Source organism: Nicotiana tabacum, chromosome 10 (genome assembly GCF_000715075.1).
Source record: "Nicotiana tabacum cultivar K326 chromosome 10, ASM71507v2, whole genome shotgun sequence".
Classification (NCBI taxonomy): domain Eukaryota; kingdom Viridiplantae; phylum Streptophyta; class Magnoliopsida; order Solanales; family Solanaceae; genus Nicotiana; species Nicotiana tabacum.
The window spans coordinates 68,770,474-68,792,144 of NC_134089.1; the positions used below are offsets into that span (position 1 = coordinate 68,770,474).

The 21,671-nt window shown below is 40.0% G+C and overlaps 1 protein-coding gene across 1 annotated transcript; it reads left to right on the forward strand.

Moving 5' to 3' along the window:
* The first annotated feature begins 4,003 nt into the window (after nt 1-4,003).
* Nucleotides 4,004-6,729, forward strand: LOC142165160 (uncharacterized). Its single transcript, XM_075223776.1, has 6 exons — nt 4,004-4,154; nt 5,308-5,527; nt 5,630-5,693; nt 5,784-5,878; nt 6,088-6,356; nt 6,482-6,729. Exons 1-6 carry the CDS (start codon nt 4,004-4,006, stop codon nt 6,727-6,729), a joined length of 1,047 nt encoding a protein of 348 aa, XP_075079877.1.
* Nucleotides 6,730-21,671: the final 14,942 nt, after the last annotated feature.

Consider the following 21,671-nt stretch of genomic DNA (forward strand, 5'->3'; position numbering starts at 1 on the left):
ATTGATCAAGCAGCAATATCTCCTGATCTGATCGAAAAGGTTACATATTAGATAAGGGGAGAAAGTCTCCTTATATGAAGAGAACACGATCCAGGATAAAGATAGTGTTAGAGTTTGAGATCATCATGAACTCTTCTACGATAGAAGTTCAGCAATTGAGTCCCGATCAAACTCTGATTACTAACCTATTAAATGACAGTGATTGTTCTCTTTTACAGGTATTGCACATACGCAAAAGTGAAACTAAATTGAGAGCAAAAAGCAAGGCGATTTTGCAAGCAATTTATGTGTAATTTGAGTGTGCACTCCTGAAGCTACTTGAACAAGATAGAAGAACCAGTTCCATTGTGTATATCTTTTACTCTAGTTCAATTGTAGTAGGTAGTTTAAAGTTGTACCTTTCAGCTTTCATAGAAGCAACTGTATTAGGTACCTAGAGTGCTCAAGTTATAGCTAACTTGAAGTTGTCACAACAATTGAGGTTGTGTGACACAACGGGATTAGAGTTAATCCTTAGGTTTACAAAGAGTTTTATAAATGTTGTTTTAGCTCAGTGATTTTAGTGGAAGTTTGGAAAAATCCTACTGAGTAGTAGGTCGTGGTTTTTTTCACCTTTTGAGCCAGGTGTTTTTCACGTAAAAATCTCTGCGTTCTTTATTTTATGTACTTATTATTCCGCACACTGTAGTAGTTAGAACACCTAGAAGAAACAGGTTTGTCTATAGCGAAAATTGGGTACCACACAAATCACCCTCCTCTTGTGCGGTATTGACGCTTAAAACATCACATTTTGACTTTGATATCAAATTTTCCACTGCCGCTCGGGAATCATCAAATTTTCAATTTGGCCAATTCATGCCTAATCCTACCACAGACTCCAAATCACCCAACGGAGCAAACCAACTCATAAAATTCAAATTCGAGATCGAATACTAAAAGGTTAAAACTTGGTTAAACCTTTCAAATTTAAAGTTTCAAGCTGAGAATCTTTCTGCCAAATCAAATTCTAAATAACCTGAAAACCAAAACCGATGATTCACATAAGTCACAATACATCATACAGGGCTAGTCATGCCCAAGAATTGGCAAGCAAAGTGTAAATACTCAAAACGACCGGCCGAGTCATTACAGTCTAGTCTGAAAAAGGTCCTACACTTAGAGCTTTAAATACACCACTTGTTTGGGAGCTTATTACGAGAGATTCCAAGACTTTGTCATCATTGTAAGCTTTTATGACTTTATTTAATTCTTTATTCTTTTATTCTAGTACGAGTAGGTAACTTTAAATGCTAAGGTATTGGACTCTAAGTGGATGTAATGTTAATGGGTATTTACCATTAAATATATATGCGATGCGTGGTTGATTTCTATTCATTTCTTATGCTTCATTTATGGTTGATGGTTGTAAACATTAACTAGTGCCAATTTATTTTTATCTTTCACTTGAAAAAGTGGGTTAGAGTTTGGTAGAGTTGAATATGAAGAAATCAAGGCTTTAAACCTTATTTAATAGAATCGCTTAAGAATAAGTGGATTCTAATTGGCATAAATTAGTTGCTCTTAATTGTAACTATTTTACATTTGGAAAAATCATAAAGAGAAAATACTACCTAATTACCGAAAAATATTGGGTAGTCATTTAGGAATCATTTGTATTTAAATGACCCCCTATTAGAAATATATCATATTAACATTGATAGCATTATATTCCATAGATGGGTACACAACCTTGGTTTCATAATCCTTTTAATCAATTCTCTTAACAAATCATAATTACCAAACTCTTTCCAAACTAACAAAGTAGAATTACGGCTTTAGTCAAGTGACAACTATTCAAGTAACCTTTTTACACCTATTACCTGTGGGATTAGACCCCAATCTAGTTGGATTATTATATGTGACATCGATTGCCTTACGCTATTTATATAGGTGTTATTTGACCATATCAAATTTTGGTGACGTTGTCGGGGAATATGGTTTTGAAATTACTAACTAGTGTACGTTGCCGGGGAATATAGTTTTGAAATTACTAACTAGTGTGTGCTTTACTTTACATCTTTTTTTATTCCATCACGCTTTGCTTATTTTGCTTGGTGTCACTAGGAAAGCATGGGAAAGCCGGAGAGTGAGAATGTGTTTGTGGATATAGAAGAGTATATCGAGGACACAAATATCATTGTCCCTCCTAGAGTTGACGCAGCTACCTTCAAAGTGGAATATAGTCTAATCTTAATGCTAAAGGCAAAGGGGTTCTTTCGAAATTCCACTGACGATGATCCAACACAACACCTAAGAAACCTTTTGGGTACATGTGCAATGCATAAGCAGAATCATGTTTCGGATGATTCCCTAGGGTTGAGGGTGTTGAAATACTCTTTAGCCGGGGAGGCAAGACAATGGATCCAAAATCTACCTCCTAACTCCATCCACACTTGAGCCAAACTTGTGCAAGATTTTTTAGCAAAATGGTTCCCACAAAGCAAGAAATTCGAGATTCGGGACAAAATTTTGTTCTTCAACAAATTATCGGGGGAACAACTACATGAAACATGAGCTATATTCAAGCTGTATTTGGTGAGATCACCAAATCATGGGTTTTTGGAAAATATTTTATTGGAGAAGTTTTACATGGATTTGGATCCTATGAATCAATATGTATCAAAAATGCAGTGGATGGATCATTGATGGACAAGACATTTGTAAAAGTCACTCAAATCCTCGACAAGATGGTTGAAACACAACCAAGCTTGGCATTTGGAAGATGCGAGTGGAATCTCCTATGGTACCCCTTCTTTGAACAACATGGTTAAGGAAAATCAAGAAAGTAATCATGGTTAAATGATAACTATCAACAACAATAAAGCCAACAACAAGACTATCCTCCTATGCAATACGAATAAGCAAATTATGTTAACAATTCACAAGGAGGATATCAAATACAAAACTACCAAGGATTGGGACAACAACACTAATTGATACCTAACTCGCAAGGTCAAGGTAACCAACAATGGCGAAATGACCAACAACAATAATTTTGCAAACCAGAGTTCAAGCCCATATGTTCTACCAAAGGGGCAATATTCTAACTCTCAACATTGGAAGGAGAGTTCTTCAAGCGATTTTAAATTAGAGAACATGCTTGAAAAAGTATTGCAGAATCAAGAGAGTTTCTACACTTCAACGAAAAACATGACCGATCTTGTGAGTTCTCACACTGCATCTATTCAAAAGTTAAAGATGCAAATAAGGGATTTCTCAAGAGAACAAAACCCAAAACAAAAAGGCACACTTCCAAGTGATACAATTGCAAACCCAGAGGGTAACGGGGGTGCCCAAACCTTTCATTGTATGTCCATTACAACTCGAAGCGGGAAACCACTTCAAAGTGAGAGTGAACGGGTGGTCGAAGTGGAAAATGTTGAACAAGAAGATGAGGCACAAGTTGAGGTGCCAAATGTGGTTGAAGTTAAGAGAATTGCGAAGAAGGTGAAGGCTCAAGATGTGAACCATGAAAAAGGTTGAGGAAAAAGTAATAGAGGCACCAAAACCTCTAGAACCAATTCCTAGACCTCCTCCTCTATTTCCTCAAAGCCTAGCTAAAAGCATTGATGATAGCAAATTCGAGAAGTTCTATGACATCTTAAAGCATTTATCGTTGAACATTCTGTTTGTCGAAGCGTTTCAAGAGATGCCCGATTTTGCTAAGTACTTGAAGGATTTGATCACTAAAAAGAAAACCACCAAGAATGAAGTGGTGAGTGTCACCCACCAGAATAGCTCCATCATTTCAACAACTGTTGTCCAAAAGAAAGAGGATCTGAGGGCTTTCACCATTCCATGCACTATCGGATTGCATGACTTTGCATGAGCTCTTTGTGATAATGGGGCTAGAATTACCTTAATGCCTCTTGCTATCTACAAGCAAGCATAATTGGGAATGTCGAGGCCTACAAGTATGAGGTTGCAAATGGCCGACTATTCGATAAAGCGACCGGTAGCGATAATGGATGATGTACTTATGAAAGTGGGGAAGTTTCTCCTCCCCGCCGACTTTGTTATTCTTGATTGTGTTGTTGATAAGGAGATCCACATCATCTTAGGGAGACCATTCCTTGTTATTGGGTTAATGATGAAGAATTTTCCTTTTCAAGCAAGTAAGGGCATGAAATTACCAAAAGCTTACTAGAGTATCTCGGTACTTGATGTTGTTGATGTGATAGCAGATGTCGTTAAGTTAAATATGGAAGAGGAATGCCTTGGTGAGGCATTGACGGTGATTTTGATGAATTTTGTTGGTGAGGACATAGAAAGATAAGTGAATATGGTGAATGCATTGGAAGTGCTTGGTTCCTACACTTATGCACTAAAGAAGATTTCTCTTGACTTGAATAATAGATCCACTCCTCCTGCTAAGCCTTCAATTGTCGAGCCACCATAACTTGAGCTTAAGCCACTTCCACCGCACTTAAGGTATAAATTTCTTGGCTCTAATGAAACTCTACCCGTAATTGTTTCCTCCTTCTTAAATAATGTGCTGGTTGAAAAATTATTGGAGACCTTGAGGGAGCATAGATGGGCCATTGGTTAGACAATAACGGATATCTGAGGGATTCCTGCCAGTATTTGTGAGCATAAAATCCAACTTGAGGAAGATATAAAGCCTAGTGTGGAGCATCAAAGGTGGTTAAATCCGTCCATACAAGAAATGGTGAAGAAAGAAATTATAAAATGATAGGATGTCGGGGTTGTCTACCCCATTGTCGATAGTCCTTGGGTGAGTTCGGTGCAATTTGTGCCAAAGAAGGGAGGCATGATTGCGATTCAAAATGACAAAAATTAACTCATTCCAACGAGGACGGTGACCGGGTGGAGAGTTTACATGGACTATCAGAAGCTCAATAGTGCTACTTGCAAAGACAATTTCCCTATGCTTTTTATTAATCAAATGCTTGATCGGCTAGCAGGAAGGTCATTTTATTGCTTCTTGGATAGTTACTCCGGCTATAACCAAATCAACATCTCCTTGAAGGACCAAGAAAAGACTACATTTACATGTCCATATGGGACCTTTGCTTTTAGCCAGATGTCATTTGGGCTATGCAATGCCCCGGCCACCTTTCAACAGTTCATGATATCGATTTTCTCGAACATGGTGGAGGATTTATTGGAGAGTATTCATGGATGACTTCTCTATAGTTGGTGATTCCTTCGAACATTGCCTTGATAATTCTAGGCAAGTACTCAAAAGATACGAGGAGACCAACCCTATGCTCAATTGGAAAAAATGTCACTTCATGGTGGTTGAAGGTATTGTTCTTGGCCATAAAATTTCCAAACACGACATTGAGGTTGATCGAGCAAATATTGAAGTAATTTCCAAGCTTCCTCCTCTCACTTTGGTCAAAGATGTTCGGAGCTTTTGGGGGCATGCTAGTTTCTATCGTCGATTTATCAAATACTTAGCAAAGATTGTGAGCCCCATGTCCAAGCTCCTTGAAAAAGATGCTAAATTTGTGTTTGATGAGAAGTGCCTCAAGGATTTTGAGGAATTGAAAGCAAGGCTCACCACGACACCTATTATTGTCACACCTGATTGGTCTATTCCATTTGAACTTATGTGTGACGCTAGTGGTGTGGCTATTGGGGCAGTTCTTGGTCAAAGGCACAACAAGATTCTTCACCATGTCTACTATGTAGGCAAGACATTCAATGGTGCACAAATAAATTACACTATGACTGAGCAAGAATTGCTCGCCATTGTCTATGCGTTTAAAAAATTCTAGGCCTATTTGTTGGGATCCAACGTGATAGTCTTTACCGATTATGCTGCTCTTCGCTACCTTATGGCAAAGAAGGATGCTAAACTGAGATTGATTAGGTGGGTCCTTTTGTTACAAGAATTTGACTTTGAAGTCAAAGATCGAAAAGGAATAGAAAATTAAGTTGTGGATCACTTATCTAGGATTGAAGAGGCAGGGAGGCCAAAGGAAGATCTTGAAATCAATGAAACTTCCCAGATGAACAACTTTTAGCAATATCTAGCACTTCAACTCCTTAGTATGCTGGTATAGCTAACTTCTTGGTTAGTGGCCTTATCCCCGATGAATTGGAAGCTTATCAATGGAAAACGTTCTTGAGGGATTGTAGGCAATACTATTGGGAGGAACATCATTTGGCATTTTTTCCAGAAGATGAGGTGAAGCCGATTCGCAAAGCAATTCGTGACTCTCCAGTTGGGGGTCACCACGGTGGAAACCGTATGGCGGTGAAAGTGCTTGAATGTGGCTACTATTGGCCATCGATCTACCAAGATGCAAATATAATGGTCAAGGCATGTGATCAATGTAAAGGCAGAGGTTAATTTTTAGAAGGCATGAAATGCCTATGAATATTGTGATGGAGGTAGAGATCTTCGATATGTGGGGGATCGATTTCATGGGTCCTACTGTGAGCTTATACGGCATAATGTATATCTTTGTAGTAGTGGACTATGTCTCAAAATGGGTCGAAGCAGTTTCCTCGCCAAACAGTGAGGCAAGGAGTGTAACCGCCTTCTTGAAGAAGAACATATTTACTCGGTTTAGAAACCCTAGGGCCGTCCTTAGTGATGGTGGTTCTCACTTTTGCAATAAAAACTTTGCGGGGTTTCTAGAGAAATATGGAGTTAAGCACAAGGAGGCCACCCCTTATCATCCTCAATCTAGTGGTCAAGTTGAATTCTCCAACTGAGAAATCAAGAACACTATAGCAAAAAATGTTAAAGCAAAGGACTGATTGGTCAAGGAAGCTAGATGATGCTCTGTGGGCATATCGGACTGCATTTAAAAAACCTATCGGCACCTCGCCTTGCCGGTTGGTTTTTGGTAAGGCATGTCCCTTGCCAGTGGAGCTAGAACACAAAACCATGTAGACGTTAAAAAAGTTAAACCTTGACTGAGCCGAAGCTGCTAATCTAAGGATGACACAACTCAATAAGATGGTTGAATTCCATTTCCAAGCCAATGAGAATGCAACCATGTATAAAAAAAAGGATGAAGTCTGTTTATGATAAGAAGATCTTCAAGCGGGAATTCAGATCTAGCAACTTAGTCTTACTCTTCAACTCAAGGTTGAAGTTATTTCCGAGCAAACTCAAATCCAAATGGTCTGGCCCATTCAAAGTTGTTAGTGTGTCTCCCTATGGCGCCATCGAATTAGAGCCCGGGGATAGGATGCAAAACTTCAAAGTAAATGGTCAAATGGTGAAGCACTACCTCAAAACCATTGGAGAAAGGTAGTTGGTGGAACAATGCAAGCTCAAAAATAGTCCTGTACCAAACTCCTCAATTGATTAGCCAAAAAAGGATAACATCATCGTGCCGCGACATTAAATCAAGCACTTCTTGGGAAGTAACCCATACGTTGGAAATTTTTGGTTAGATTTTTATCTTTGTAGGTTTATTTGTCTTGGTCTAACATTTTGATGTGTGTGTTTTAGAGTTCAGGGTACTCAAAATGGAGAGATATAGGATGCAGAGGCGAAGGGAAAGTAAAGAAAAGTTAACTGAGCTTCAGATATATTTCCGTGGCCACATATGCGGCAGCATAATGGTTACGCGGATAGAAAACTGGTCACATACATCATCAGACCGTCCTAGAAAACAAGCCCTTCAAAATGCAATGGAAGGCCGACTTTTGCGGACCGCAAAATGGTTCTGCGACTGCAGAGGCAACCACACGTTGTGCGTTCATAACCCAGGTACTAATCAATCGCATAATACTTCTGCAACTGCGGAAGTTGTTTTGTGATGGGAACCACACCGCAGATCCCACAGGTATTAAAACTTCATCCCTTTGTCTCTTTCCTATTTTTGACCCCCACTCTAATTCCGTACAAAAGAAAATAAAGAAATAAAAGAAAAAGAAAACAAAAGAGAAGTTTGAATGTTCAACTCACTTTGCTCGAAGCATTCACTTCCAAGTTGTTTGATCACAAATTGCTCCACTCTCCTCAACTAATCTAGTATGCAATGCTTCCCCTCTTTTTAGTACATTGATTTGATATTTACTCGCATTAGTTTTCCCCTCCTCTATGATACACGTTCTATCTACCTTTTTATGTGTTTCATGTATTGGGTGATCATTGGGGGGAGTTGCTAGTTAAAATCAAAATTGTGGGGCTAGGGCTAGGGTTATTAATTCATGTTATTGCTTGTCGTGATTTTTTACAATGCATAGTGGGAATTAGTAGGTTGAAATTAGAATTGATAAATAGATGGTTATGGTGTGTTAGAAATGTGAAATGCTATTGTATCCAAGTTGTATAGAGTGAAATTGAAGTCTCATGGTTGTCTGAGTGTCAACTATGGATAAGAGGACTTTTGTTGTTCGCATAATAATCGCATATATTGAATGCTTGTGGGATGTCGACTATGCACTTGGTTCTGTGATCAAAGAATTGATCTACGGACTACAAATCTGTCGCAGACATCAACAATGTGCAAGAAATTATTGAAGTTACAAATGCATTCAATCTGCGGTCGCAGATTAGTTTTGCGACCACTTTGTGATCCGTATATTGTGTTGATCTTAGTACGGTACATTGTGCAGTGCACTTCGCGGTCCGCAAATATGTTCTATGATCGGAAATGTGTTCTACAGAATTTGTTTTTTTCCTTCATCTATTTGCCATATTTTACAAATGTTCTACCATATTCTCACTTCACTTTAATTATCAAGAATGGCACCAAAGAAAATCCAAGCATCTCCAGCACCCACCATTCGAGGAAAGAGATAGGCTGGAACTATAAGTCCAACATTACAACAACCCAACACAAAAGGCCCGTCACATCTGTCAATTCATCTAAGTCTGTCTCCCAATCTGAAGAGGAGGGGCACAACTTGACCTATTGCCACCAGTTTATCTCCGGCAGAAGCACGGAGAAATAATGCTGAGGATACACTCAGGTTTAGTATATCGCCTCTTGGAATAAATACAAAGAGGCACTAGAAAAAAAGGAAGATCATCGAAGAAAAGCGGCTAAGTGTGAATGGACTTAAAGAACACTACCCGCATGTGCTATACAACATCCAGAAGAGAGGATGAGGGTTCTTCACTAAACCACCAGCAGAATACAACGAGACACTTGTTAGGGAATTCTATGTTGCATATGATGCTTCAATAACTAAGAAGCAAGCGAGGTGTTGTACTTACTTTACCTCCATCACAATAAGAGGAGTTTTGGTCTCTTGTGGCCCCAAATCGATAAATGAGATCTATTTCGGGATTTGAGAACCAGGTGTCACACCTCCTTTTTACCCGTGTCCGCAAGGGGTGCAGAGGGAGTTTTTCCAATTAAAGGACAATCGAAATGGGATTTGTTTATTTATTTCAGAGTCGCCACTTGGGAGATTTAGGGTGTCCCAAGTCACCAGTTTAATCCCGAATCGAGGAAAAGAATGACTCTGTATTACAGTCCGCGATCCAGAAGTCCGGCTAAGGAATTCTGTTAACCCGGGAGAAGGTGTTAGGCATTCCCGAGTTCCGTGGTTCTGGCACAGTCGCTCAACTGTCACATTCGGCTTATTTATCTGATTTTAACAATTATGAGCTTATATGCAAGTTTTAACTCTTTACCGATTTTATTATTATTATTATTTTAACAGAGAATTGCAACGTTGTGAGAACGTATCTCGAACCACGTCACATCAATGTACCCGTGGTTATCGACACATTTCGACTCCATTGAGATTTTGATTTGGGTCACATAAATGTGCACCCGAGCTTAAAAAAGTAAATTAGTAAAGGCGCGCCTAAAGCGACTAGCATATCATTATTTTAGGTAAGGCCATGAAATTTTGCTAAACGGCCCATCCCGAAGTCTAAGTAATTTTACCAACACGTATAGAGGGCCCCGCAGCTTGTGTATTTTTGTTTGTCGAGGCTCATCTCATTCATTATATTTAAAAAAGGAATTTGCAATGTCGTGGAAATGCATCTCGAACCACGCCATAATCAATGTACCCGTGATTAGCGACGCATTTCGACTTCGTTGAGATTTGGATTTGGGTCACATAAATGTGCACCCGGGTTTAAGAAGGTAATGTTACTTAAATTACGTGCCTAAAGAGACTAACGCGTGGTTATTTTGGGAAAAAGCCGTGAAGTTCGCTAAGCGGCCGATCCCGAGTTCTAAGTAATTGATACATACATTTGTGAGGTCCCCGCAATCTGTGCGTTTTATTTGGCGAGGCTCATCTCGTTTATTTTAAAAGGACGATCCTAAAGTGACTACATTTTTTCTATTAAGTTCGTCTCTAAACACAAAATGAAGGTCCCAACCAATTGTTACTTAACTCTATTGTATGATTTTTAAGTATGGTCTTGTGATCGAGCCCGTTTCCTACGCCCAGATTTCATGTGTTATTCGGGCCAAGTTCAGCGTTTGACTTACAGAAGCGGATTCGAGTCTGATTTAACATAAACAGGCTATTGCCAATTGCTTTATATGATGAAGCCAAACCCGATATATTTCAACTTTTGAGCAAATGGGCTGTCAACAATCATTATCTACCTACTGTTGACAATATTAAAACCTTCATAGCTAGTGAAACTAACAAGTTTGAACAGGCAGGTTCAATAGAACAAACTCATGATATCTTCATCTTACTCTACTTATTTAACTAAACAGCTTGACAATAATGGGCATGCTTAACTATTCGGGAAAAGCACAGTTAACTTGGAAGTTTGATTTTTTAATTCTATGCTACTAAAGTTGGTATTAAACTACTAAATTTGCAACTAAGAAAGGCAAATTAATGGTCCAATACAGTCCTTATCAGATACAAACTCCACAGCCCACATTCTTCATTGGGTTATAAAGATAGACTATACAACTTATCATTTATCTACTAAATTACAGATGCACTAAGTACTCCACTACTCGAGCATTTTCTTTTCACTTTTACATCTCACAGCTACATCACAGTGTGATTCGAAAGTGTACCTGGTAATAGATAATAGAAGAAGAAGAAGAGGATCTGCAGAGCAGTAGCAAACAGCAATAGCAATACCCAGCAACACAGTAACAGAACAACCCAGTAATAGATTAGAAAGAAAACAACCAGCAGAATTCCAGCAGCACCCAATGAAACAGTAGCAAATAACCAATAGAAAACTCAGGAAAAACCAATTGAAACCCCAGAAATACCAACCAGCAACACCAATGAAACAGTAACAGTACTAGTTCTGATATTCAGCAGTAAAAGAAAAGACCTCACTTTTTAGTTTCTTAGCTCTCAAACACTGAACCTTTTAGGATTAAAAACCAGCTTGTTTTTTTCTCAAATTACTGAACTCTTAAATGTTAAAAATTCAGCCTAGACTCTCTGAAAAAAACTGAAAGAAAACTGATTTTTTCTTCTCCAAAAAAAACTAGCCCCTCAATCTGTCTTAAATGACTCTATTTATAACCCAAAAACAAGCCTGCTATCTCTGCCTTGAAACTATCAGATTCTAACTGCCCACCCCCCTTTGAATCTCATTACTTGATGTCTTCTTGTTTGAAGTTATTTTGTTCCCCACACTTGTATGCCTTGTTCCCTATTGTTTCAATCAAAACTATGGGTTATTATAGTATTCCTATTAACTCTCATACTATCATGTTATGTTCCCCATTGATATTAAACTAATGGTATCTATTATCCACTGAACAGACCCTTAAGTTAGTCCACTTGCAGACCTGCTAAATCCCAAAATTACCCCCTTAACCCCTGTGTATTACTGCCCTGCCCTAAGCTTCATTGGTCTGTTATTAAAACTCTATGAGTTGTAACCCTAATAACTAATTTCTAATTGATCACTAAATTACTACAGCTATAAACCAATTCCCACTATCAAATTCACACAGTGATTCAGAGCAGAAGACCAGATCATTTCAAACATGGCATCAATCAAAGGGAATGAGTTGATCATATTGGGAACCAATCCTGATCAACTCAGACCCAGTGATTGAGCAGGGATTCAAAAATACAAGCCAAAATTGAAGCAGTATGAATCAAGGAAGGGGGTTCATGCGAACAACTATAAAGAGCAGGAGGTCAAACCAAATACAGGGAATGAGCAAACACAACTCTAATTCAAGTACATACAAGATGCAGGATGGTAAACATACTGGTATGAACCAAAGGTTGAACTATTATCATGTTAACATAACATTCAAACCTAAAAGACTAATCGACGACGCTTATTGATTACACAGGCTGTAACATTTAGCAGTTAACAACAAACAATCAGAATAAATAGACCAACAAGTGATTCGAGTGGTATTGACAAAGACATGGAACTTATAAACTAACAAATTACATGGCTAATAACATATATTCGACCATGAACAGAAGCAGACTCGACCAAATAAAAAGGTCTTATTGGAGAAGAAGAAGAAGCAATGAAGAAAAACTGGATTATAACTAAACTAAACACAATTAACCGTAACAAAAATAGAACAAGAAAGGAGAAAAAGGTACCTTAACAAAACAGAAACTAGACGAACCCAGGTCGAACTCTTGACTCGAACTTTTTGAGGTCGAACGGACCTTAATCGAGTGTTCGCAACGGAGAACACTTCGACTAAGGTCGATTAGACGCCCAAATTCCTTTAATTTCGGACAAAACCCAGGTTTGGTCTTCATAGGGGTCTTGGTTCCATTTGGGGTTCGAATGGTTCTAGCAAGATTCGAACCAGGCCAAAGGTATTTTGGGCACGAGGGAGGTCAGGGGGTGCTGTGGTATGAGTTTGGGACTGGTTGGGGTAGGTTTAGGTTTCGCTCGAATCTTCGATTGAAGATTCGAGAAGCTAGAGGTTGATTCAAGGCAAACGGTTAACGAATTCGTAACGAGGGTGGTCAGATGGCTTAGGGGTGTTAATTTGGTGACCGGCGGCGTTGTTGCCGCCGGGTTTCAGGCAAAGGGAACAAGTGCGGCTAGGGTTTGGGGGGCGTCTCGGAAGGGTCTGAGAGAGACGATGGGGCGAGGGGGGATTTGGTTTAGGGGCGTGGGGTAAGGGATTAGGGTTATATACAGAAGGGGACGTTTGATCTTGGCCGTTGGATCAATCACGATCAACGGCCTGGATCATTTTACTAATAGGAAACGACATCGTTTGGCCATGCTACGAGACTGGGTCGACCCTGGGTGAAATGGACCAAGTTATGGGGTAAGCCTGGGACCGTTAGATCAAAAGGAACGGATGGTTCAGATTTAATCACCTAAAACGGTGTCATTTGAACCAATGCTGGGGCTGAACTGGATCGTTTGATCTGTTTGATCAACGGTTCAGATTTGAGATGCGTAAACGGCGTCGTTTGAGTCCTCTGAGAGATCAGGCATATTGGTCCGGGTAAATGGGGTGTTTTGGGCCTGATTTTGGGTCCAAAAAATGGCCCAGTTCCGAATGTGTTTCTTATTTCACTTGTTTTTCTTTTTCCTTTTTAATTCCTGATTACCAAAAATTCTAAAATAAGTTGTAAAACCAAAATTAAATTAAAAATATTAATTAAACCTAAATAATAATTGACACACAATATTAAATATTAATAAAAAAAACAAAATCACACAATTGGACAATAAAACGACAAAAATGCAACAAATACATATTCTGTGATTTTCTTTCTTTTAGAAACAAAACATGGTTCAGTTAATTTCTAAGTGCACAATTAAATCCTAAATGTACATGCAACATATATTTTTATATTTTTAATTAATTAAAACAAGATAAACATTCACAGACAACAATACAAACAATTATCCAAAGATGCCACGCAAATTCTTAAAACTGTACCTAAAGGATATTTGTTTTATTTTTTTGATTTCTTTTGGAGTAGTTTCCGTGAAGCAAAAATCACGTGCTCACAGCTGCCCCTCTTTGTCTGAAAACACAAAGGGTTTTCGTGCAAAGATAAAGTGAGCGGATACGAGCGATTTTTGCCCGTTGGACTACTCCGTGTGAAGCATTTTTTGAAAGATTTTACCGACCCTTTGCTTCGAAGGTTTCCTACATATCCCTGGCTAAAAGGGAATCAGGTTAATGTAGTTCAGGAAGTTTTGGTGGCTGGGGCTACCATGGGACTGCAATTTTGTTGTTACTACTGCTGCATGTTGTTACTACTACTTTCCGGCCTCCTTACTACACCGTGCTGAAAGAAAACAAGAAGCTAGTCCTCTGTTCAAACTTGCTGGGGATATTGCTACTGCTTTCCGGCCTCCTTATTTCCTACATCTATCTTCAAACTTGCTCTTGTAGTCTTCCTTCTGATTTCTGCAACGGAATTTATGCTGGGGATATTTTGTTGTAACCCTCCGCTTTACTGACTTCTGACTTGAAATTGAGTGTAGTCCTCTGTTCTAAAGGCGGGATCCTGACTCCAACTTGACTTAAAAAGATAATACAGCCTCCATTCTCCAGGCGGACTCCTGACTCCAACAGCAATTTAAAGATAATGCAGCCTCCATTCTCCAGGCGGGCTCCTGACTTCAACAACAACTTAAAATTTAACACCTTCATTCTCCAGGCGGGCTCCTGACTCCAACTTGACTTAAAAAGATAATACATCCTCCATTCTCCAGGCGGGCTCCTGACTCCAACAGCAATTCAAAGATAATGCAGCCTCCATTCTCCAGGCGGGCTCCTGACTTCAACAGCAACTTAAAATTTAACACCTCCATTCTCCAGGCGGGCTCTTGACTTCAACGACGACTTAAAAATATAACACCTCTATTCTCCAGGCGGGCTCCTGACTTATACTACAACTTAAAGATATAACACCTCCATTCTCCAGGCGGGCTCCTGACTTCAACAACAATTTAAAGATAATACAGCCTCCATTCTCCAGGCGGGCTCCTGACTTCAACAGCAACTTAAAATTTAACACCTCCATTCCAGGCGGGCTCCTGACTTTAGCGACGACTTAAAAATATAACACCTCTATTCTCCAGGCGGGCTCCTGACTTCTACTACAACTTAAAGATATAACACCTCCATTCTCCAGGCGGGCTCCTGACTTTAACTAATATAACACCTCCATTCTCTAGGCGGGTTCCTGACTTCAACTACTACTTAAAAATACGTTCTATTGTCGTTGTTCCTTCCTGCCTCCTGAACCATTTTCCTTCTAACTTGAATAATCTTCTTTCAGAACTGCTTCCCTCAAAACTGGTGTTTCATTCCTTTGAAAACTGCTGGGGATAACTCCGGTGTTTCATTCAAAAATATGTTATTCTCCTCCTTCAAAGACTATTTCCCTTAAAGCTGGTGTTTTCCTTCCTCTGAAACTACTTCCCTTAAGACTTGTGTTATCTTCCCCCCTGACATTGCTTTCTTTAAAACTTGTTTCGTCTTCTCCCGAAAACTGCTGGGGATACCGCTTTTCAACAAACTTGTGTTAGACTTCCAGAAAATTTTCGAAATGAAAGAAAATTTTCTGCCCCAGTTTGACAATCTTTCTTGTGGCATGTCTTTCCATCATCAACAACATTTCCTGTCCCTGCTTCAAATCAAAGAAAATTTGTTAGTTTTAAAACGTGGGGGATGTTCCTGCTGGGGATGGTTTTCCCTTTTTCTTTTTCCCACGCTCTGCGTTGTTCGACCATCTTGAAACTTAGCCGATAACTTTCGACCTTCTTGATGCTTCTGTTATTTGCCAACTTCTCAACCGTTGTTTTCCACTTTTACTCCATACTTTCCTCGACATCTTAAAGCAATCCGTCATTTGGTCTTATAATGACGTCTTTCTTGTCCCATCACATTATCTCCGGCCTGTCTTATCCCCATTTACCTTGCCCCATGTTGGCGACTGGTAGTTGGCTTTGAAAATCCTTCTTAAAGACAAACTACTATATAAAAAAAAAATCTTTAACCAAAAGAAATGAAAGATGATGACTTCCAAAGACGAAAAGAAAATTCTTTCTGAACAATTGTTTGAAGAGAAAAAGGAAAAGGACACATCTGAATGGTATAATTGATCTCAATGATCATGTCGTGCATTTTTGGATTAATCAACCCGGTCTATTTACATCAATCAATCTTTCTGATGGCCTTACTTTTCATTTCAAAAGGTCCCGCAACCCAACTCTTTTGCGAATCAACATTTGTGTTCTGCTTGATGCTTCGACGGATCATTTCTGTCAACCTTACCTCGTTTGTCCACTTTCAATTCCTTGTCGCCTTATAGTGCCCTTCGAGGGGTTTTCACTAATAAGACTTTCTCATTTCTCTCAACTCTCGTCACCCTATGGTGCCTGTGAAGGTTTTCACCGATAAGACTCTCTCATTTTATTTCTCTCAACTTCTGTCGCCTTATGGTGCCCGTAAAGGTTTTCACCAATAAGACTCTCTCATTTTATTTCTTTTCAGCTGGGGATTGGGATGTTACTGATAAGATTCTCTCATTTCATTTCCTTTCTGCTGAGGATTCTCTCATTTCGTTTCTTTTCTGCTGGGGGCCCGAGTGTTACTCCAGACTTCTATTTGCCCGATGTGGCACTTCTCGGATACTGATCGGGATGTTTTTTGGACATCAATATGGGTTTCTGGTGTATGGCTAAAATATTTAAAATAATTTTGATGGGTAAAACATTACAACTCTTGGAATCAACTTTCTTTCCCCAAAATTATAAACACAACTTCTGCCCCAATTTTTCTTGCTTGGGGATTTTTGATTCTTATTACACTATGACCGAGCCGTGAGGCGCCTACGTATCCTTTTTTGAAGAATTAGGTCAAACGTAGTTCCCAATTCCTTTGTTTTTCTTGTAACTTTTCTTTTGTCTTTATTATCATTATTTTTCTTTTCTCCCTTTTTTCATTTTCATTACTGATTAAAAAAGAGGGGTATGAAAGAATAAATAAGGCTCAAAAGGGGAAGCAAAGGTTGAAGTGTTTGGATGGAAGAACAAATTGCCTCCGTCATTTCATTCTCCGATATCATGCCAAATGCAAACAAACAACAATTACAATTAAAAGAAACCATACATAATATCTCTTAACTGCGTCAGAATTGATAGCCATGTCGATGCATTTTCCTTCGATATCTGTTAAACATAAAGCACCATTGGACAACACTCTGGTCACAATGAATGGCCCTTGCCAATTCGGGGCGAACTTGCCTTTTGCCTTAGCCTGATGTGGAAGGATGCGTTTCAGCACTTGCTGGCCCACTTCAAACCTCCGGGGACGCACCTTTTTGTTGTATGCTCTTGCCATTCTCTTTTGATATAACTAACCATGACACACAGCTGCCAATCATTTTTCATCAATCAAGTTCAACTGCTCCAGACGAGTTTTGACCCATTCATCATCATCAATCCCAACTTCAGCGACAATCCGAAGGGACGGAATTTCAACTTCCGCAGGTATTACGGCTTCAGTTCCATATACCAACAAATAAGGAGTTGCACCTACTAAAGTACGGACAGTGGTGCGATAACCCAACAATGCAAATGGTAATTTTTCATGTCATTTCCTCGAACCTTCTACCATTTTCCGAAGTATCTTCTTTATGTTTTTGTTGGCTGTCTCAACTGCTCCATTCGCCTTGGGACGATATGGGGTAGAATTGCGGTGTGCAATCTTAAATTGTTGGCATACCTCTTCCATCAATTTACTGTTAAGATTAGCACCATTATCTATGATGATCACCTTCGGGATTCCAAATCGACAGATGATATTTGAGTGAACAAAATCGACCACTACTTTCTTGGTCACAGATTTGAAAGTTTTGGCCTCAACCCATTTGATGAAATAATCAATGGCTACCAGAATGAATCTATGCCCATTGGATGCTGCTGGCTCAATTGGTCCAATGGTATCCATGCCCCAAGCGACGAAGGGCCATGGCGATGACATTGTGTGTAATTTCGATAGCGGAGAATGAATCAAATCTCCGTGTATCTGGCATTGATGACATTTGCGCACAAAACTAATACAATATCGCTCCATGGTGAGCCAATAATAACCTGCTTGGAGAATTTTCTTCACCAGCACATATCCGCTCATATGTGGTCTGCAGACTCCTGAATGTACTTTGGACATGACAGTCATAGCCTGTCTAGCATCTATGCATCTTAACAATCCCAGGTCTGGTGTTCTTTTATACAAAACTCCTCCACTCAAGAAAAATCCACTTGCCAACCGTCGAATTGTTCTCTTTTGATCCCCCGTGGCTTGCACTGGGTATATCTATATTCTGATGTATTCCTTGATATCGTGGAACCATGGTTCGCCATCCAGTTCTTCTTCAATCATGTTACAATAAGCATGCTGATCTCGGACTTAAATATGCAAAGGATCGACATAAGCTTTGTCTGGATGGTGCAGTATTGATGCTAGGGTAGCCAAAGCATCGGCGACCTCAATATGGACCCTTGGAATATGCCTGAACTCCACTGATCTAAACCGTTGACAAAGATCATGCAAGCATTGTCGGTATGGTATGAGCTTCAGATCTCGCGTTTCCCATTCTCCTTGAATTTGATGTACCAAAAGGTCCGAGTTTCCCAAGACCAAGACTTCCTGGACATCCATGTCTGCAGCTAACCTTAAACCCAAAATACATGCTTCATACTCAGCCATATTGTTGGTACAATAAAAACGAAGCTGAGCCGTAACAGGATAGTGATGCCCTGTTTCAGAAATAAGCACAGCTCCTATTCCGACTCCTTTCATGTTAGCAGCCCCATCAAAGAAAAGTTTCCAGCTTGGTTTTTCGGCCTGTTCTAGTTCATCAATATGCATCACCTCTTCATCAGGAAAATAAGTCCTTAGTGGCTCATACTCTTCATCGACCGGGTTCTCGGCCAAATGATCAGCCAATGCTTGGGCTTTCATCGTAGTCCGAGTCACATAGATTATGTCAAACTCTGTGAGCAAAATCTGCCATTTTGCAAGTCTTCCTGTCGGCATAGGCTTTTGAAAGATATACTTCAATGGATCCAAGCGTGAAATGAGGTAAGTAGTGTAGGATGACAAATAATGTTTCAATTTCTGTGTCACCCAAGTTAGGGCGCAACATGTCCTTTCCAGGTGAGTGTACTTAACCTCATAAGCTGTGAACTTTTTGCTAAGATAATAGATGGCTTGTTCTTTCCTGCCGGTGACGTCATGCTGCCCCAGTACACAACCAAATGAATTTTCCAAGACTGTCAAGTAAAGAATCAAGGGTCTCTCTGGTTCTAGCGGAACCAGCACAGGTGGGTTTGTCAAGTAACCTTTTATCTTGTCAAATGCTTCTTGACACTCATCAGTCCACTTGACCACAGCGTCCTTCCTCAACAACTTGAAAATAGGCTCACAAGTTGTCGTGAGCTGAGCAATAAACCTGCTGATGTAGTTTAGCCTTCCTAACAGACTCATCACTTCAGTCTTGTTCCTCGGAGGGGGAAAATCTTGTATGGCTTTGATCTTTGATGGGTCCAACTCGATGCCTCGCCGACTGACTACGAATCCTAACAGCTTTCCGAATGGAACACCAAATGCACACTTGACGGGGTTAAGCTAGAGGTTATACCTGCGAAGCCTCTGAAAGAATTTCCTCAGATCTTCAACGTGGTCGGCCTGATGCTTTGATTTTATGATCACATTGTCTACGTATACCTCAATCTCCTTGTGTATCATATCATGAAACACATTAGTCATTGCCCTCATATACGTTGCCCCAGCATTTTTCAAACCAAATGGCATTACACGGTAGCAATAAGTTCCCCATGGCGTGATGAAAGTCGTCTTTTCTGAATCGTCTTCATCTATTAGAATCTGATGATACCCGGCATAGCAATCCACAAAAGATCCTATCTCACGCTTGGCACAATTATCGATCAAAATGTGGATATTGGGTAGTGGGAAGTTATCCTTCGGACTTGCTTTGTTGAGATTGCGGTAATCGATGCATACTCTTATCTTGCCGTCCTTCTTCGGTATAGGCACGACATTAGCCAACCAGACAGGATATCGAGTGACCCGAATAACCTTTGCATCCAACTGCTTGGTAACTTCTTCTTTAATCTTCACACTCATATCAGTTTTGAATTTCCTCAACTTTTGCTTGACGGGTGGGAACGCTGGATCAGTGGGCAATTTGTGGACCACTAAATCAGTGCTTAAACCTGGCATGTCGTCATATGACCATGCAAAAACATCTTTGTACTCAATGAGTGCTTTGATTAACTCCTCCCGGATTTCTGGCTCGAGGTGGACACTTATCTTAGTCTCTCGGACATTGTCTGTGTCTCCTAAATTGACGGCTTTTGTGTCATTCAAATTGGGTTTGGGTTTTTCTTCGAAGTGAATTAACTCCTTACTAATTTCTTCGAAGGCTTCATCCTCATCATCATATTCTAATTCGTAATCACAATCTACTTCTTGAACTATCATTTCGGAATCAGATTGATTTTTAAGACTGGGCTGAGGATTCCTTATGCACGCCATGTCATTAAGACCAGTATAAAGAGAACTGTATAGAAAACGAAAAGAAGAAAACAAAATTAAAATAAAATAAGGAATGAAGAAGAAATTTTTTTATTTTATTAAATTACGGGATAACAAGGTTTCACACTTGATGAACACAATAAAAATAAAAGAAATCCAGACTACAACCCTGGAATAATCCAGAAAACAGGAAGGAAAATTAGAGCCAACTACCAAGACTCCCTCCGAATGGGAAAAGGAGTAGTCATCCAATTTTTGATTTTTGCCTTTGGCCCCACAAACTGCAGATCCACCTTGCTGGACCCCTCCCCGACTTCTACCATGTTGATTTCGGTGAATAATCTTTCAAAGCCCTCATTTAAGTCTCCATCTGCACCAATCAATGGCCCTGTAACCTTGGACAGCAATTGTTTTTTGATGCTCGGCCTGACAAAAGATCTGGACAGGCGCGGGATTGGCTTGGGAAGGACCCAGACTCTTTTGTTCAACTTGCGGGCCCGTATCAAATCCGCCACTGTAAGCTTGAACCCCAGCCCAAAGGTATCCAGATTTTTGGGCAAAGAAACCAGTTGAACAATACCCTGAAGATCAGCCCCTAAACTTTTGCCTGGCACAAACCCGTTTTTCAACATCTCCGAGGCTACCATGACAGTTGCAGCTGCTATTTTGGGAAGTGGGATGCTTTCACCCTCGGGAACTTTTTCCACTGAAACCGTATCGAAGACCTGGTAAACCCAGGGCCCCTTGTCATTGTCAGCCTCTATGAAGGGTACGATGGCATCACTTATGGCGCTTACATTGTCTTCCCCATGTACTACGATCTCTTGCCTATCCCACTCGAATTTGACCATCTGATGTAATGTAGAAGGCACTGCTTTGGCGACGTGGATCCAGGGTCGCCCCAACAGCAGATTATATGACACTGCTACGTCCAACACTTGAAACTCCATGGTGAACTTGACCAGACCAATTGTTAATTCAAGTACGATGTCACCCACTGTGTCTGTACCGCCTCCATCAAACCCTCGAACATAGATGATGTTCTTGTGAATTCTGTCACCATCGACCTTCAATTTGTTCAACGTGGTCAAAGGACAGATATTGGCACTGGACCCATTATCAATCAGTACTCGAGTGACTACCGAGTCTTCACACTTCACGGTCAAATAGAGGGCTCTATTATGTTCTGTACCCTCCACGGGCAACTCATCGTCC

Excerpts from the sequence above, each read along its gene's own strand:
- LOC142165160 (XM_075223776.1), top strand. The coding sequence starts at position 4,004 with ATGGATGATGTACTTATGAAAGTGGGGAAGTTTCTCCTCCCCGCCGAC. Across the intron at positions 4,155-5,307 it reads GAATTTTCCTTTTCAAGCAA|GTATTGTTCTTGGCCATAAA; the intron begins GTAAGGGCATGA and ends TGGTGGTTGAAG. Across the intron at positions 5,694-5,783 it reads TTCTTCACCATGTCTACTAT|GCCTATTTGTTGGGATCCAA; the intron begins GTAGGCAAGACA and ends AAAAAATTCTAG.